The sequence below is a fragment of the Dendrobates tinctorius genome, unplaced genomic scaffold (genome assembly GCF_039654945.1).
Source record: "Dendrobates tinctorius isolate UK_male_01 unplaced genomic scaffold, ASM3965494v1 ptg000396l, whole genome shotgun sequence".
Classification (NCBI taxonomy): Eukaryota; Metazoa; Chordata; class Amphibia; order Anura; family Dendrobatidae; genus Dendrobates; species Dendrobates tinctorius.
The window spans coordinates 3,985,974-4,002,203 of NW_027362062.1; the positions used below are offsets into that span (position 1 = coordinate 3,985,974).

The window sequence follows — 16,230 nt, forward strand, 5'->3', positions numbered from 1 at the left end:
GACAGCGCATATGTGAACACAGCCTAAGGTCTCATGTACGTTAAAAAATGGTGCCAGTGTCATTAGTGTTTTGGATCAGTGAATCATCAGTGAGTCTGGCTTTACCACAAGTGTTTTGCACGGATGGAAAAAGAAATAAATAAGCTACAAACCTTCTCTTATACAGTGCAGGGATAAACACGGACAGCACACGGATTGTACACTGCAGCCATCCGTGAGCTGTCTGTGTTTTTCACGGACCCACAGACTTATATTGGCACTTATCTGAGAAACAGGAGAAAAACGGACATGTCGCCATGAGTTTTGCAAGGACACAAGGTCCGTGATATAACAAGGACATGTGAATAGCACCATAGATTATAAAGGGTACATATTCTATGGATACAACACGTTTGTTCAACATATATGTCTGACTGAGGCCTAAGATAGTGAGCCGATCACAAAGAAATGCAATAGAAAGCAATCGAAATATCACATACAGCCCAAAATGGTACCAATAAAAACTACAGCTCGGCATACAAAAAAAAAACCTTCAAAACAAGTCTTCACCTAGCTCCATAGATGAAGAAAAAAGTGTTATGGGTCTCTGAATGTGGCAACATAAACCCAATTTTTTTTCCCACCATGGTCGGATTATAAAAAGCAAACAAAAAGGAAAAATAGAAAAAAAAAACATACAAGAAAAAAAATGCAAACAGCTATAAAAAAAAGAAAATGTCATGACTCTTAGAAGAGGAGGAGGAAAAAAAACGAAGGCGTAAAAGAGAAGTTTGGCAGTGGGGTTAATGAAGAATACATTATAGGGCAAACTTTAATGCTTGAAATACTGTATATAATAAGTGCATAGCGAGGAATGTAGTCCAGCGGATCTCACAGGAATCCAAATATATGGAATCGAGTCGGAAGGACGGCTCTGAGCATCGCTTTTATAAATGAATACCTTTTACCTGTGTAATATATTATGTCTGCTGAACAGCTACAAGTCACACAAAATGCGTTTATCTACAATATATGAAATTGGCATCAAATAAAGGAGCGATGCCGAGAAGCCTCCGCTAATCTACAAGGAGGATGGTGTCTTTTTTTTTTTTTTTTTCTTTTTCATTTCTTCTTAAATCAGATGTTTCCTTGGAAACCAAACGCTTTAAAGCGATTTCACAACTGTCTTCATAAAATCAGATATTGCCTGGGCTTTACAGATAGCGTGCTGGGTAGACTAGGTGAGCCATTGGGGAGACAGGTTACACCTTTTTTTTTTTTTTATTCTATGGTCGCCTGTTGTTTTAATTATTACATTTAAGGCCATTTTTCCCCCCCAGAGAAAAAGAACTGATTGCAATTAGTCTGTTTAGTTCTGGCTATAAAGAGAATGTGATGATTGACAGGCTGCGAGGCTAAGACTAAAGCTGGCCATGTTAGGCTGGGACTAATAGGTGACACTGGCTGTGACGCTGATCGGGCTGCCAAATATCTGTCTGTGCAGCTGCTACATTCCAGATGAATGGGGTCACACTGAGACCCCTAAAAACACAGTAACAAGCAAGTTGCAAAAAAGTCAGAGCCAGGCGGATATTTTTTTTTTTTGCTTGTTGCCGCCGCAATGCGATCCCACTCACCTACATTACGTTGCAGTGAAACAGCGGCACGGAGCAATCTTTGGCCGCTCAATCTGTATTGAGTCTAAAATCGAAGTGTGGGGCCATTACTCCCAATCCCCATAAATATCCATGACCGGTTAAAAGTACATGCATTTCCAATGGTGAGCGGAATAAGAGGCTGCCAATCACCCCTGGAATGAGCGCCCATGGGGTGAAATTTTTAAGCTTGCTATAAAATTATCAATGCTCAGCAGCACAACGTCCGGTGTAAAAAGTGCAAGTGCTGTCACGAACAATGACAGTCATCTACCCTAAAGCTTCATTTACACTTACACTTGCAGTATTAACAGGCTGCCGATCACCCATTGAATGAGCAAAACGCTCGTTGATGGGGTGAAATGATCGTTAGCACAGAGCGAAAAAAAATCATCGTTCTCGGTGGCACGTCGTCCTGTGTAAACAGGACTCGCGCTGCAGAGAACAATGGCAGCCTATGCGCAATGAATGGATCTAGTATACTGTAGATTGCTCAGTGCAATAGTTTACTTTGGTCTCTCTATGAAAACAGCCATTTAAACAACCAGTAAAAGTTTACCGTCTGGTGGTCGTATCGTCCCGCCGGTTGGTCCATGTAAACGGACCATAAGTCTACAATCCGCAGCCGACAGATTCTTACGGAGATAACCAATTAGCTCCTCCATGATATTAAGCTCATTTGAGAGTGGGGAAAAGTTTTGTATGACTTTCAGCATCCAAAAAAAAGGATTTCTATTGCAGAATGATGCAGTTTCATATGAATGTCATAACAGGACGTAAGAGATTTGACACTCTCTTATGGAAAAAGTAAAGTCGTCCCTGGCCAGGATAGCCATATATGTGTCTCGGATTCATGCCGCCCAAGGTTTAGTTGGCATGAATCACCCGACAAGCTCTCATTAGGACTTCCAGACATCACTAGAGACCTTCTCCTATGTTTCTGGATAACACAGACCATTTGATCTAGCGTAGTTTCGGCGCCGCTGCAGCCACCAGTTTTCTCCAAGTAACAAGCAGGCGCAGATCTGGCTAAAACAGCAATAAACTGCAAGTCACCTGCACGTTGAATCACATATCGGAGCTTCCAGGGTGACCTCTGAGCATAATCTTTGGGAAGGAACAGAAGTTTAGCAACACTCAAACCAGACATTAAAGAGACGGCGCCTTTTCACAATGCGGCCTCTGGAACAAACAGACGATTCCCTCGGGTCCGATTTCCACTTACAGCCGATCTTGCCAGGAAAAGCTGTGGACGCTGCAGGGGAAATGTAGCATTACATGAGATGAATGGCCGTCCTTGTAATATGACATAGGGCCAAAGTGGGTGGTCACATCAGATTCCACCAAAAATGCTGGAAAAAAAGTGCAAAATTCAACACTATTTTTGCCAGATGTTGGCTACCATATTATTGTCACAGGGGGTTCATTGGACAATGCTGGGGTCCGTCATGTTATGGATATGACATGGTCATTCATTTATTGTACCTATGAAGGGTAAGAAAATCTGCAATACTAGCACAGATGTGATCGCTAGCCGGAAGCGGTAAAGACAATTTTCCCACGGAATTTTCACGTGAAAAGGCTCAGATTTATTCACAGCTATGACACTAATAACCTGTTACCAATTCACCAGCGCTAGAGCTGGTTACTGTCTCCTATCATTACAACCTAGCAATAAAAAAAGAAGAAAAAAAACACCATCCATTAAAAGCGAAATATCTATAATTTTTGGAAAAGTCTTCAGTTTCCAGCTACGAATTAATATCAGAAACCAAATCCATTTAATTGACGAACATGAGCTTTTGTCTTTAGGGGTCAAATTATTAAACATTCTTTTTATTTCTTTGCATTTTTTTAAATCACCGTTCTGAAAGCTGGATGACAACTTATACAGTCACCACTACATCTCCCATAGAGAAAGTCACTTAGCTTTGCAAGAGTCCTAAAAGGCAAAAAAAACAAATGCTAAAAAGGTAGTAAAACTACAATTTTTCAACCTTCCATTAGCTCCTGCAGCTCCTGTTCTGATGCTTGTCTGGTCCCCACTAGTTTTTATTTCTTAAGAAAAAGGGGAAATGCCCGCTTGGCCATTTACTAGCGGCAATGGTGACCCACCTCAGAGACTAATTGGCCATTTCCTGTGTGCCGAAACAGAACCAGGGAGTAGTGACCTGGTAAGTTTAGACACAGGCGAGTATAATTTTTTGAAACATTCTTTAAGGCAGAATTAATATACTCTTAAAATTGGAAAAATTAAAGTATAGGGAGAAACCCATCAGTTAAGATTTGCAAGCGGAGCGATACCAGCCGGGGTCTGCCTGTTGGACTACTCACCTAATTCCCAAAAGCACTCTCAACTCAGCCACCGCATTTCAGAATTAAACATACATGTTTATAATGCAGGAGCTGCGCTCCGATTTCCTTGGTTCAGGCCAGAGCTGTGGAGTCGGGAGCCCATTTTGGTGGAGTTGCAGTCGTGTCATGGAAATTTACGAGTCGGAGTCAGAGGTTTGGCTCACCGACTCCACCAGCCCTGGTTCGGGCAGCATGAAGCATGATCTAGTGACATTACATCATCGAAAGTGAGAGGTGGCCTTGATATTACGACCCCACAAATCAGCCAAGATGCAAGCAAAATCTGAAGGTGTTGTGCACAGATCTTACACTAATGAACAAGTGCTACCTGTTGTGGAATGTGCAAATGGGGGGGGGGGGGTCGTGACATCATCAGGACCGCTCACTTCCGATGCAATGTATTCAAATTTAGCAAAATGGAACCAAAACCAAAAAGAGATTGACCTTTCTAAACAGACGTCTACCTCAGCCGATATTGCACCAGGCATGCCATTTTTTTTGGCTTGGCCCAATGTTTATACCATTGAGGTGGTTTCTGAACACATAAATAATGCTGCCAGATGTGAAGGACATATGCATTATTTCCACTGACAATATGAGAAGCTTTATGAATGCACACCTCCATGCGCAGATTTGTTCCGGAAATCATTGCCCCGGTGACCAACGCTGTTCCTCCGTTATATTAGTATTCTTTAGACGTTTCTTCGACTTTTGCCAACTTTGTTCGTTTTCTTAACAAAAGGACTTTTCGGCTATATGCTAAGCTGAGATCTAAAAATCCAAGTGTCAATAATGATGTCAAGGTGCCTATAATATGACGTGACAATGCTAAATAAGTGAGCTCGGGTACACTATTAGGTGGACGGAGGGGCATTCAACAGTCACCGGCAACGCTGCCCGCTTCTCCATCATCCGCAGAGTTCTTTCTCAGGCTATATCGAGTCACTCTCTTCTGTTAAGTGACTTCATCTTCTGGATCTCAAAATAGCTATTATTATGAGGAATAGCTTTGAAATGATTTTTTTTTTTTTTTTTTCGGGGAATGGACCAAAAAGGCAATCTGTTTTATTTTGGTCAGTTCCAGTGACTGCACATGTTATTCATGGCGGCATATTTAGGACCACTTATATTGAGATTCTTTACAGTGGATATAGAATGGATTCAATAAATAACGAAAAGGGGCACAGACGCGTACCGCACATCCAAACATTACACACTGATCTACTGCGGCTAAACTAAATTTTCTAAACTGAATAGGAGGTTCTTAGTTATTTTTATTCAACGTGTATAAGCCCACTGCCACGTCATAGTGATCTCGTTACTGGGTCCTGGGTATTGGGATTGATGGGTGAAGCATCACACATCAATCACTGATGAAGTAACACTACACGAGCAAGGGAAGCGATCCACATGCCCAATAGCAACTTTTTCAGTCAGGCAAAGCCCCCACTTACAAAAAAAAGATTTCCAGTGGGCTTATACATTTTGATCAAAATGCTAACCAAGAACTTCATGGTAATATCTAGCAAATTTTTGCTTTGCAGCTGTAGTTCAATGAAGAATATGGGGACGTGCGGACCATTTCCACTTTTTTCAACAGAATAGTAGGATGGAGTAATGTTCCACAGACTCATGTATAAATGTCCACAGTACATAAAGCTACTTTATGATGTGCAAGAGCCATTGAAGTAATGTGTGCGGCGATCCATAATAATGAAATAAGCAACTACATTGTGTAATCACACGCACCAAGGTGCAAACGCAGAGGGCAGGTGCGCTCACTGATCACTTACATGGGTGAAGGGAAGGTCACCATCAATTTGGAAACAATGGGAAGCCGTAAACATGTGGTCACTCCGGAGACCCATTGTTTGTCCAAAATTTGCACCTAATTACAAACTATGTGATCCGTTAAAACAAAACCAGAAGTAATATTAGCTCAACTATTGGGGCACATTCCCATGGGGCGAGAGCACAGCTGATTCTCGCACGGACTGTGAATGAGGTTTCATAAAACAAGAGTCATTTTATCACAGATTTCATCATTCGCAATGAAGCAGGTGAGACGTTCTGCATATCGGAGAGGTCATTTGCAGACAGAGGTATTTAGCATTTCAGATTTAACTGCTTTTTCTTTTTGCTGTGCAGATTCCTTAGCGGAAAGATCCTGTAGGAATGTATGCTCAGGGTTAAGCCATGTTCACTCGTTCAGTATTTTACATCAGTATATATAGGCCAAAATCAGGAGTGGAACGATCAGAGGAAAAGAATCATAGAACCACATCACCACTTCCGGATTTTTCACCCACTCCTGGTTTTGGCTTACAAATACTGATGTAAAATACTGACCATTATGGCCATGCAGGGTAGATGAGCTGAAAAGGGTGAATTTACGACCCATCTGTAGTATTTCAGCAAAAAAATCTGCTTAAAGAAGTTGTCCACTACTTGGACAACTTCTCATACCTCTCGCTTGACCCCCATAAAATAATAAAGCTTATACTCCTCTTCTGTGCTGGCGCCGTTCCCACGGTGTCGGCACTCACAGTCCAAGGCCTCCCGTACTGTTGTTGTGACATGTGACACCGGTGCCCAATCAGCTCTTGCATTAGTGATGCGTCATTCGCCAACGATCCGACACAAAGAGCCGGCTCCCTGCTGTAAACGATGGGAGCCGGCACCCCAGTGAGAGCCACTAAAATCCCTGAATGGCTTTCACTGGGCATAAAATCCCGATGCTCGGCGGACGTAACTCCGCCCACTCAGCAATTTAATTGGTTCTTAGAAAGTGGGCGGGGTTTATGCGCTAGGTGGGCTGGGTTTCGAACGCCTGAGCAGGTATGCAACAGGGATCCATTTAGGATCCAAAAAGAGCCAGATCACCAAAAAGAGCCGGATTGCCCATCACCAGCTGGCATCACTGTCCCTGCCTCCTGTCGACCTGAGCAGGAAGAGGAAGTCAGAGATCAGCTGCAGCCTGGGCTTCCTCTTCATGTTCGATTTGTCCGAAGGCCGGGATAGTGATGCAAGCGCTGACTGGATGTCGGTGTCGCAACAATCACAAGAGAGCCCCGGGACAGCGAGTGCTGACACTGCGGGAACGGTGAAAGCACGGGAAGCGAGAATAGATTTTATTATTTTACTAGATGGAGGCCCGATGCTATCGCATTGGGAGGGCGGTAATGTCATGATGGGGGCAGGCTTTGCAGCGTAGAGAATCTCTCCTCCCATGTGCTCACCCACCTATCCACTCTCTCTTTCCCCATGTGCTGACTTCTCCCGTCTGTGCTCTCTTCTTTGACCTGTCTACCCCACGTGCTATCCCCCTTATCTGCTGTCTGTCTCCTTCCTGTGCTCTCCCCTCATGTGCTGTCCTGTTTGAGCTGTCTCCCCCCTGTCCTCTGTCTCTCTCACATTTTGTGAGGTAAAATATTGTTTAAAAACAGTCAGTGAAATATTTTACCTCACAAAATGAATCTTCTGTGATCCCCTGCTGTAATGTCAGTATTGTCTTTTGCTTCCTCCCCTGTCCAGGAGACGTGGTACCTGGTTAGACACAGACAATTTTTAAAATGAACTTACGTTCGTGGGAAAATCCCTTTAATGTGACCGGCTTCCTCTGCCTGTAGACACCTCGCGCATCTGCCGCCGGGATCAGCCGAATGATTCACTGTGCCTGCGCGGAATTCGTGCAGGAGCAGTGTGACGGTGTTCCGCTGGTGGTACCGCGCAAGAGGCTGCGTGAGTGTGTGAATGCAAGTGTGTGAGTGTGTGTAAGTGTGTGTACAGCGTACAGAGTGTGTGTGTAGTGCGACGGTGTACCGCTGGTGGTACCGCGCAATAGGTTCGTACCAACAGCAGTTTCCATATTGAGACACCCATCCCTTGGGTGTCCCAATATGGCGGTCGGTGAACTTCCTCCGCTTGGAATTCTGGGATATGGTGACATCTGGACAGAACAGGAAATGAAAACATTACAAGGCAATTACATAAATAGATGAGGGCCAAACATTTTGATCAAGAAGGGGTTGTCCTAAGTAGTAGATAACCCCTTTAATTTTGTGCCAGTCCTGACAGCACTGTGGAGTCGGAGTCACGGAATTTGAGGAGTCGGAGGTTTAGCTTTTCGACGCCACAGCCCTGACTAAAGTATGCAGTATCAATCTGCTCTGATTATTGTGTTTTTATCTTTCTTTATGCATTTTTAAGCAGCCTTTTTAATGCCTTTTTTTAGTGCAGAAACACTGGGATTCTGCAATTAAAAATACAATAGTGGGGGGAGGTTTATATGCATTCTTTTGGGCTCCCAATAAAAGCTAAAAGGGGAAAAATTAGCCCATAAGACACACAGTGGGCATGCACATCCATGTAATCACATCCTGTTAGGGCTGGCAGAACTCTCCAGATTATAAAGTAGTAGTGGGTGCGTTCGCAGCCCGGGGTCCACCGTGCAGAGGTTTTACACTGCTGCTAGACAATGGCGGAAGAATAGAGCGGCGTGAAAACAGTCACAAGTGGGTTACATCACCCAGTGTGAACAGGAGCGGACTCTGTTAATTCACAGAACCGCACAGCCACTGAACGTGGATGCCGGAGCCTGTTAAGCTCGCAGAGCCCGGCCAAAGAGCGCACAGCAAACGGCCACAGAACTCTACCACAAGGACACGGGGTTAGAGTCCCTCTAGGCCCACTGGGCTCGCGTCGTTGCTGCCACGAACGCCGCTATAGACGCTGACTATGGATTATGGAGCACCTGCACTGAGGCGTGCCGAGTCACTGATGATGGCTAATGCCTGACTCAGACTCTGACTTACCTACGCCTACGCTAGCAGGCTAGGCTGCACAACACATGCGTACCAAGGGTAGGGGTTTCATAATGAGTCAGTCACCAGAGACATTCATACGTGCATTCATCACTCACTCCATATAGTCTGAAAATGCAGTCTATCCTAGCGCATGGCCGAGCGGCCATGCAAACCTTTTATAGCCGCGAGCGTCCGGGACCTTCCTGGCTTCTCGGATGGGCCAATCTGAACAGGAGCAGGACCTGAGCACGTGACTTTCGATCTCCAATGGGAGATCACTCCACGGGCATGCTCAGTGGCACGACATGTGGACTTAGTCCATGGAGAATCTCGCTGCTGAAGAGCATGTATTGCCGTAGCTGTGCCAAAGGTGGCAGCAGCAACCAAACCCACGGAACTGGTCTGGGCAGAGCGCCGAGACCGACGAGTTTGCTGAGCAACCTCCTCTGTGGCTGGAGAGGAATGGGAGACCGCCGGAAGTAAGGCTCGAGATTCCCGCTGTGCAGCGACCAGAACCCGACGCCTAACACATACAATTAGCTCAAACTGCTAAAAGCAGTAAATTTCTGCATGGAAATAAAAAAACGACACAGCAGAAAAAATGCAACTTACCCTAAATGGAACATGGCCTTAGGGTGGAAGCATGTGACTTTGTTTTTATTTATTTTTTTGTTTACACAGTGGATTTTTCTGCAGCAAATCCAATGGAAATTTGCATATCTGTGACAAATCCCCACTGGAACCCGCATCAAAGTCTGCATGTCAACACATGCAGATTTTGCAACGGATTCGCTGTGGCCGAACCCACGGTGCAAAAGTCGCAAAGAAATAAACGCAACATGGAGATTTTAGAAATTGCATTCATTTTTTTCGCTGCCAGTTGCCATTTTGAGGATATCCCCCCATAGAAATAAATATGTTTGCCACAAGAACCAATACAGAGATGAACTGCAAGGATATAATATGACCAAGAAATATTCTCAGATCTCGTCTCCTGTTGTGCTCATCGTTCCCAGTTATTAGCACAGCCTTACACCTCCTAATACCATCACACATGCAAGGAGATCATTCGACAAAACCTTCCAGGAACCTTTTAAATGCTCAATATTCATCTGTCTCCTCTTGATCCCCTGAAATCAGTCAGTGCAATCACTGGTAACTAGCTATATAAATATGTATTAAAAAAAACGCAAAAAATAAAAAACACTGGATAAAGATCAAAGATTCTTTGTATTACTAGACTTTTTTTTTTAAATTATTTTATTATTAAATATATGTGTACAGTGAAACTGCACAAGGAACGGTCAAAAAACAGCAGCAAGCCGGATGAACTATAGAATGACGGTGAAATAAATGTATAGCAGAAACATACGGTAGTTCATTTAGCAGATTCTAGGGGATTTTTTTTTTTTTTGCATGGGTGATGAAATCACCAAAAAAAATAAAAAGGTCACTGCTTCTAATTCTGGAAGGAGCCGGTCAGACAAAAAGGCTCAATAACATCAGAATGACACCGGATTGCAAAAGCCTCTATTTGGAAACCAGAGCCACGTTTTTAGTTAAGACTGATCAATAAATACACGAAGCATATATGATTACTTACATATAGGACATTAATTAATTGTCTTGTTACCGCCACTTCCGGTTGGGCATATCGGAGACGCTTCTTGTCTACACAAAAGGCTAAGGAGATCTAATCTGGAGATCGCCAATACCCATCATATATAGATTTAAAAAAAAAAAACCACAAAAAAATAAAAACATTCATAGCAGCTCAGTTACGAGTTGATAAGTCATGTCTTATAAGGTAATTTCAGAAGAAAAAAGGCAGCTGGCGTCTCGGGGACGGTGGGGAACTCGCATACCATTGCAGAACATCGTCACCTGAAAATTTGCACAGGCTTTTGTAAACTCTCTAAGCCGTTCAGCGACAGTGGCTTTACGCCTAGAGAAAATTAAACTTAAAAATAAAAAAAAAAAAATAATACAGTACTTTGAAAAACAGCAATTTGGTCAACTTCGAGTTGCGTAATAGTCCATCACCGCGGTTAGCTCGGACAAGTAATCTTTTTATTCTCCCAGCAAGGCAATGAAGACTTTATAGATTGAGTGTGAAAAATAGGAAGTGACCTGACATTTTTGCAGAATATTGGCATTAATTAGCGAATCTTAACCAAAACGGACACCTTTTCTTTTTTTTCTTTGATACTCTGCTCCCTTCCTGCAAAAGGCATGACTCGGGATTGCGTGATTGTTGCATGTCTGTTTGTATCAAAGTTTTACTGGTTCACATTTTCGACGCAAATCAAAAACCCAAAACAATAGAAGCCAAAACGAGATGTTAAAAAAATAAAAAATTGGAGATTTTTTTTTGGGGGGGGAGAAAACCGCATCCTGGGGCCCTGTGCCGGTGTGCTCCTAAGCATCTGATTGTCACTAGAACGACTTTATATAGAACAGGAGTTAGCACGTTTTCTTGGTTTAGGTTCCCGTTCGTTCTTGTCTTTAGAACACATACATGGTGAACATATCGTTTCTGACAGCCTCCGAAGACCGAGGCGGAAAACACTGTTGGACAAGCTGTAGATAACACAGTTACAGAAACTATTGCTAATGGCCAACCAGGTGGTTAGAAAAGACAAGGCAGGGTTTTCCAGCGCCCGCCAACTCTCCAATAAAAAGTATATAATGTATGGGAGCCATAGCATATAGAAAACGCTGGTGATCCGGAACAAGACCATGGCGTAGCGTCGATCAGGGCTGTGGCCAGGCCCACTTTCTCCAGTTGACTCGGCTTCATGACTGGGGAAGCGGGCTCGGCGGTCGCTAATTTCTTTGGTGTGCTGTCGACAAATGCGGAAGATGTGAAAGTATGTAAAACATATAACCAGGGCTGCAGGAGCATAAAGCAGGCACACGATGAAGCCAGTGAAGTAGGCACTGGTATGCCAAGAAATGGCACACCACTCAAAGATGTCCCCATGGTAGCCAGGCTTACCCCAGCCAAAAAACGATGGCAAGAAGATCAAACATGAATAAATCCAGATAAGGACGATGCAGAGGCGCAGTCTGCATGGTGTTACCAGCTGGTTGTAGGAAAGCGGCTTGGTGATGGCCAAGTATCGATCCACACTGATGAACGCTAAACAAGCCATGGAGACGCTTTTTAGCACAGAAATTATGTAGCCAAACACTTGACAAGTCAAAGATTCATGGACCCCTGTGGAGTAATGGAGAAGGGATAATGTGGGAACCAAGCAACTGACTCCCACGAGCAAGTCTGCATATGCCATAGTCTGGATGAAATAGCTGGTGGTGTAGTGGTGCAGTAAAGGGGCACAATGAAAGACGAAGATGACGGTCAGGTTCCCAGTAATTATCAAGAACGTTAGCAGCACAATGACGGTAGTTTCCAGTATGCATATGTCCACCGAATTGTAGTGTCCAAACCCTAGTGGACAAGGGTGATGCTCCGACGAGTTCAGGAAGAATCCACTTGTGTTCAATGTCCTCCAATCAAGCAGTTGTGACTGGTTCATGGTTTGTAACGTTGGTCTGCAGGAATGAAATTATAAAGGGTGGTGGTAAAATGTTGGTTGGGCATGCCGGTCTTACCCTCCCCTTCTGAGCCTCAAGACTTCTTCTAGCATCCTCTTCCATCAGTATGTCTGCTTTCCAAAGTCACTCATTCCCCAATCCATAAAACGCCTGGTTATTCCCCGAGCTCATTCACCTTTTCTTTTCCAACGTTGGAATCGGGAAAAACAACGCAACACCCAGCAAGATAAAACTTAGGAAGTGAAAGGTTGCTGCGTCTCTCTCAATTAGGCTTCTGGAATCCATTCTTAGCAAGCACAGTGATGGGATGCTACAGACGAGAGCTCCTGTATCCTGTATCATTGGTGACGACGACTACGAATAAAGAGAAAAACATAATAGAAAACAGATAGAGGGAGAAATTATAGGAAAAGCCTAATTGAAGGAAAAAAAAAAAAAAAACAGAACCATTTCCATGAATCATGTCCCTGTTTTTTTTGCTACGAGAGCAAAGAGGTGGGGTATAGGGTGGCCAGTCTATTCTCCCGAGATAGTTTATCTTTAGACATGAAAATCTGAATTAGGAGGGGGGGAGTCAAGAGGCATCTTAAAATATCTCAGCATCTCAGGCCAAAGTAGCTAAGAGCACAAACCATTACAGAAAAATCCTGCATGGAAAAATCCAATCTCAAATCTTCTAATCGAGCATCCAAATCTATATGCTAAATGCAACCTTGTATCTTCTGTATTCTTCCCCTTGCTAATTATTACTTGTGGTCAAAGGTGGCAAATCGTTTGCAAATTGCTCTTGCATTTACCTTTACAACCTTTGTGACCCAATTTGCAACACACATAGTGGGGAAATAGAAGCTCTAGCTCTCCATGTAATATTGGTGCATACAAAATGCCCAAGAGCACACCCATTTCCTATACATTACATCTCGGCAGAGATCCATACAAAGATGGAAAACCGATATCTTGAAAATAGCCTTTCCACATAAGGCAAAGCTATAATGCACATCAATTATTTAGGAGTAAACTTTTAAGAAGTCATTGAAAAAAAAGAAAACTTAATGTTATCTGAGCTGATAGTCATATAAGAAAAAAAAAAAAAATTCCCTTTACCCTTTCAGATCAGTGGATAATCAATTTACCTCTCCTTGGGGATGTAAACACAGATCAGCACTGGAAGGGTTACCCAGAGACTATCTGATAGGTCATGCTATGTTTCCTATCAGATATGCGAAAAAGGGCAGCTGGGACAAATGCATCCTTGCTTTAAATAAAAAAAAAAAAATGAGAACCCAAGGTCACATTGTCCTCCTCAGTTTGTGGAGTTTAAGTTGGCTGGATGTTCGTTCAGCCCACCTCTATTGTCAGTCCTTTTCCTAAATAGATGCAAACTGTCAGTGTCGGAGATGTGCCAGGGAGGTGGGAGGCAGCGGCGGAGATACCATCTAAAGGAATGCCTGCTACAGCTGCACGGCAGTTTCCGAATAAAGAAAAAATAATTAATTAAAAAAAAAAAAAATCAATTCCTCATCGTTACTCAAGTTGCAATCCGAGTTGCTTCCTCCATCCTTCCCCACTGTGAGCCAAGAGGACCTGCTTGCTGCCTCTTCTCCCACCTCTGTGTCCTCTCCGAGTGCACTCAGAAGCTTGTGCCACCACAGTAATGAAGGAGATGAACGCTTCTCACCTAAGGCTCTCCTGCTTAGCAGCTGGGCAGTCAACTTGGTGCCGAGGTCCAGTTACAGAGAGATGCTTCCTGCGCGGAGGTTGTCGCTATTTCTCACATTCTCATTCTCCCTTTTTCGCTCTCACTCTTGCATTATTACTGCTTGCACCTGAGCCCCCTGCTCCTCCTCCTCCTTTTTTATTTATTTTTTTTCCCCTCCCATCATTGCTCCACCACCCCCCTTCTCCCAGGCAAAAGCTGATGCAGGAGAGCAGAACGTTGGTCGGAAAGGTGACTCTTGTCTTTCTGTCCCAGCCAATGGCTAATGCCGGTTAGACTTGTCACTAGGTAACAGTTGCCAAGACACAAACGCATACGGTCCTAATGCCTCAAAACTGTCATTAAACATTACAAAGTAACAAAAAAAACAAAAAAAAAAAAACTCTTCTTCCTTTCCTTCTTCTTCCCTCTGATACATTCCTGTTTGTAAGACACGGAGCACGATCGGAGCACTCCGGGAGTTAGGATGACGTCTGCAAAGTTTTTTGCAATTGCAAGAAAAGATGAAATGATAATAAAACAAATAAAATAAATAATTAAAGCTTCATCATAAGTAGACTGTACAGGATTTTGTGCTGCAAGGACACCGAGACTTAGTATCTGACTATCCAAACTAACAAAAGAAAGGATACAAATACTTGTTGGAGCCAATTTGCAGTAACGTGAACCACGCGGTCACCGGCGCATTATTTATTAATTAAAATATAACAGCAGTGCTATAAACATAGCGAGGGAGGCGACGGACTAAAACAGAACAAAAAACATTTACAATCAGTCAATGAAAGTGGACGGAAAATTTCATAAATAAAATCGGTTCTTTTTCAAAAAGGATTTAGAATCTCCAGACTTGTCGCTACGTCACATATTAGTAACTAATAATTGAATGTTTGGGAAATATCATTTGTTGATTGCATTTTTTTATGTATTGTTTGGAAAATGTTATCAAAACTGTGGGGGAAAAAAGAAGCAGTTGCCCAGAGAAATGAATTAGATTCCTGTAAACTATTGTATTTAGGGACGGTTTACTTTGGGCAAATATTTAACTTCCCCCCCCCCCCTCCCCACACCAACTTTTGATAAATCTCCTGCTAATATAAATTCTGAAATATTTTTGCGATACTTTGAATACTTTACAAAAGTAAAAATATAAAGATTACTAGAGAATGTATAAAATCGTCACAGTTAATCTGCACCTGTGTGGAGTATTTATTGCATCTTTTAGTAATAAAGGTTAAAAAAAAAACATTTAGTGGAAGAAAAAAAAAAGCGTATGCTGCTATGAGCATGGTGCAAAGCTTTTCATCTGCAGCTCTGTATGATCTGGGAGACAAATGACAAACTGGAAAATCACATTGTTACATAGATGTTCTATATCTGGATATAACTCCAGATTTCTATCTTTATCCCTGCGCTACATTGTTGCCTTCACTCGAAGGGGTTGTACAGAATCACTTCCGCATTAGAGGTGAGCGGTGCCGATGACCTTACGACTCCAGATTCCTGCCAAGACACGTGCAAGAATCTTGCGAGACGTCTTTTCTTGTGAACATCACATGTGCGAGACACTTGTCGATAGAGCACGCGTCTCTGCACATATCTGGAGTTGAAACGTCATCGTTACCGCTCACCTCTGATGAAGTCAGTAGTGTCGGATATAACACCTTTAAAAGGTGCCCACACACATGGAATATTGGAGGATAAACCCCCAAGCAACCAATGTGTATGGGGTTGAGCCAACACTCCCTCAAAGTCAAATGTTAAAGTAAAGAAACAAAATGAGGTGCGTTTACGCTGGCCAACCGGTTAACAACTACCAATCACCTACATAGAAACCGATAGGCGGTCATTTAATAGCCTATTTAGACAGGCTGACTGCATAGAACGATTGGTAATACAACTGTCCTGTGTGCATAGAATATCATTACTCTCGGCAGCACATTTCCCATTAATACAGGAGAATGCTGCCCAGAGGGATTATTTTTAGACCAGCTTAAAAATAATTTCAACCGATGAATGAGCATTTTGCTCTTTGGCTGCACGATTGACAGATTATCAGGAAACAAGCGTTCTAAGGAATGCTCATATTCCCAGGGTAAACGACATGCTGAAATGTCACTCCTGATACTTGGTTTCTCATAGGAAATAAGCTTCTGCCAGAGGT

At 43.1% G+C, this 16,230-nt stretch overlaps 2 protein-coding genes across 6 annotated transcripts in view; both read right to left on the reverse strand.

The window, feature by feature from the left end:
- Positions 1 to 16,230, reverse strand: part of RABGAP1L (RAB GTPase activating protein 1 like) — a 336,048-nt gene that overhangs the window by 186,322 nt on the left and 133,496 nt on the right. The window lies entirely within an intron of this gene.
- Positions 10,167 to 12,528, reverse strand: GPR52 (G protein-coupled receptor 52). The gene has a single exon (XM_073563626.1). It carries the CDS (start codon positions 12,331 to 12,333, stop codon positions 11,242 to 11,244), a length of 1,092 nt encoding a protein of 363 aa, XP_073419727.1. The 5' UTR covers positions 12,334 to 12,528; the 3' UTR covers positions 10,167 to 11,241.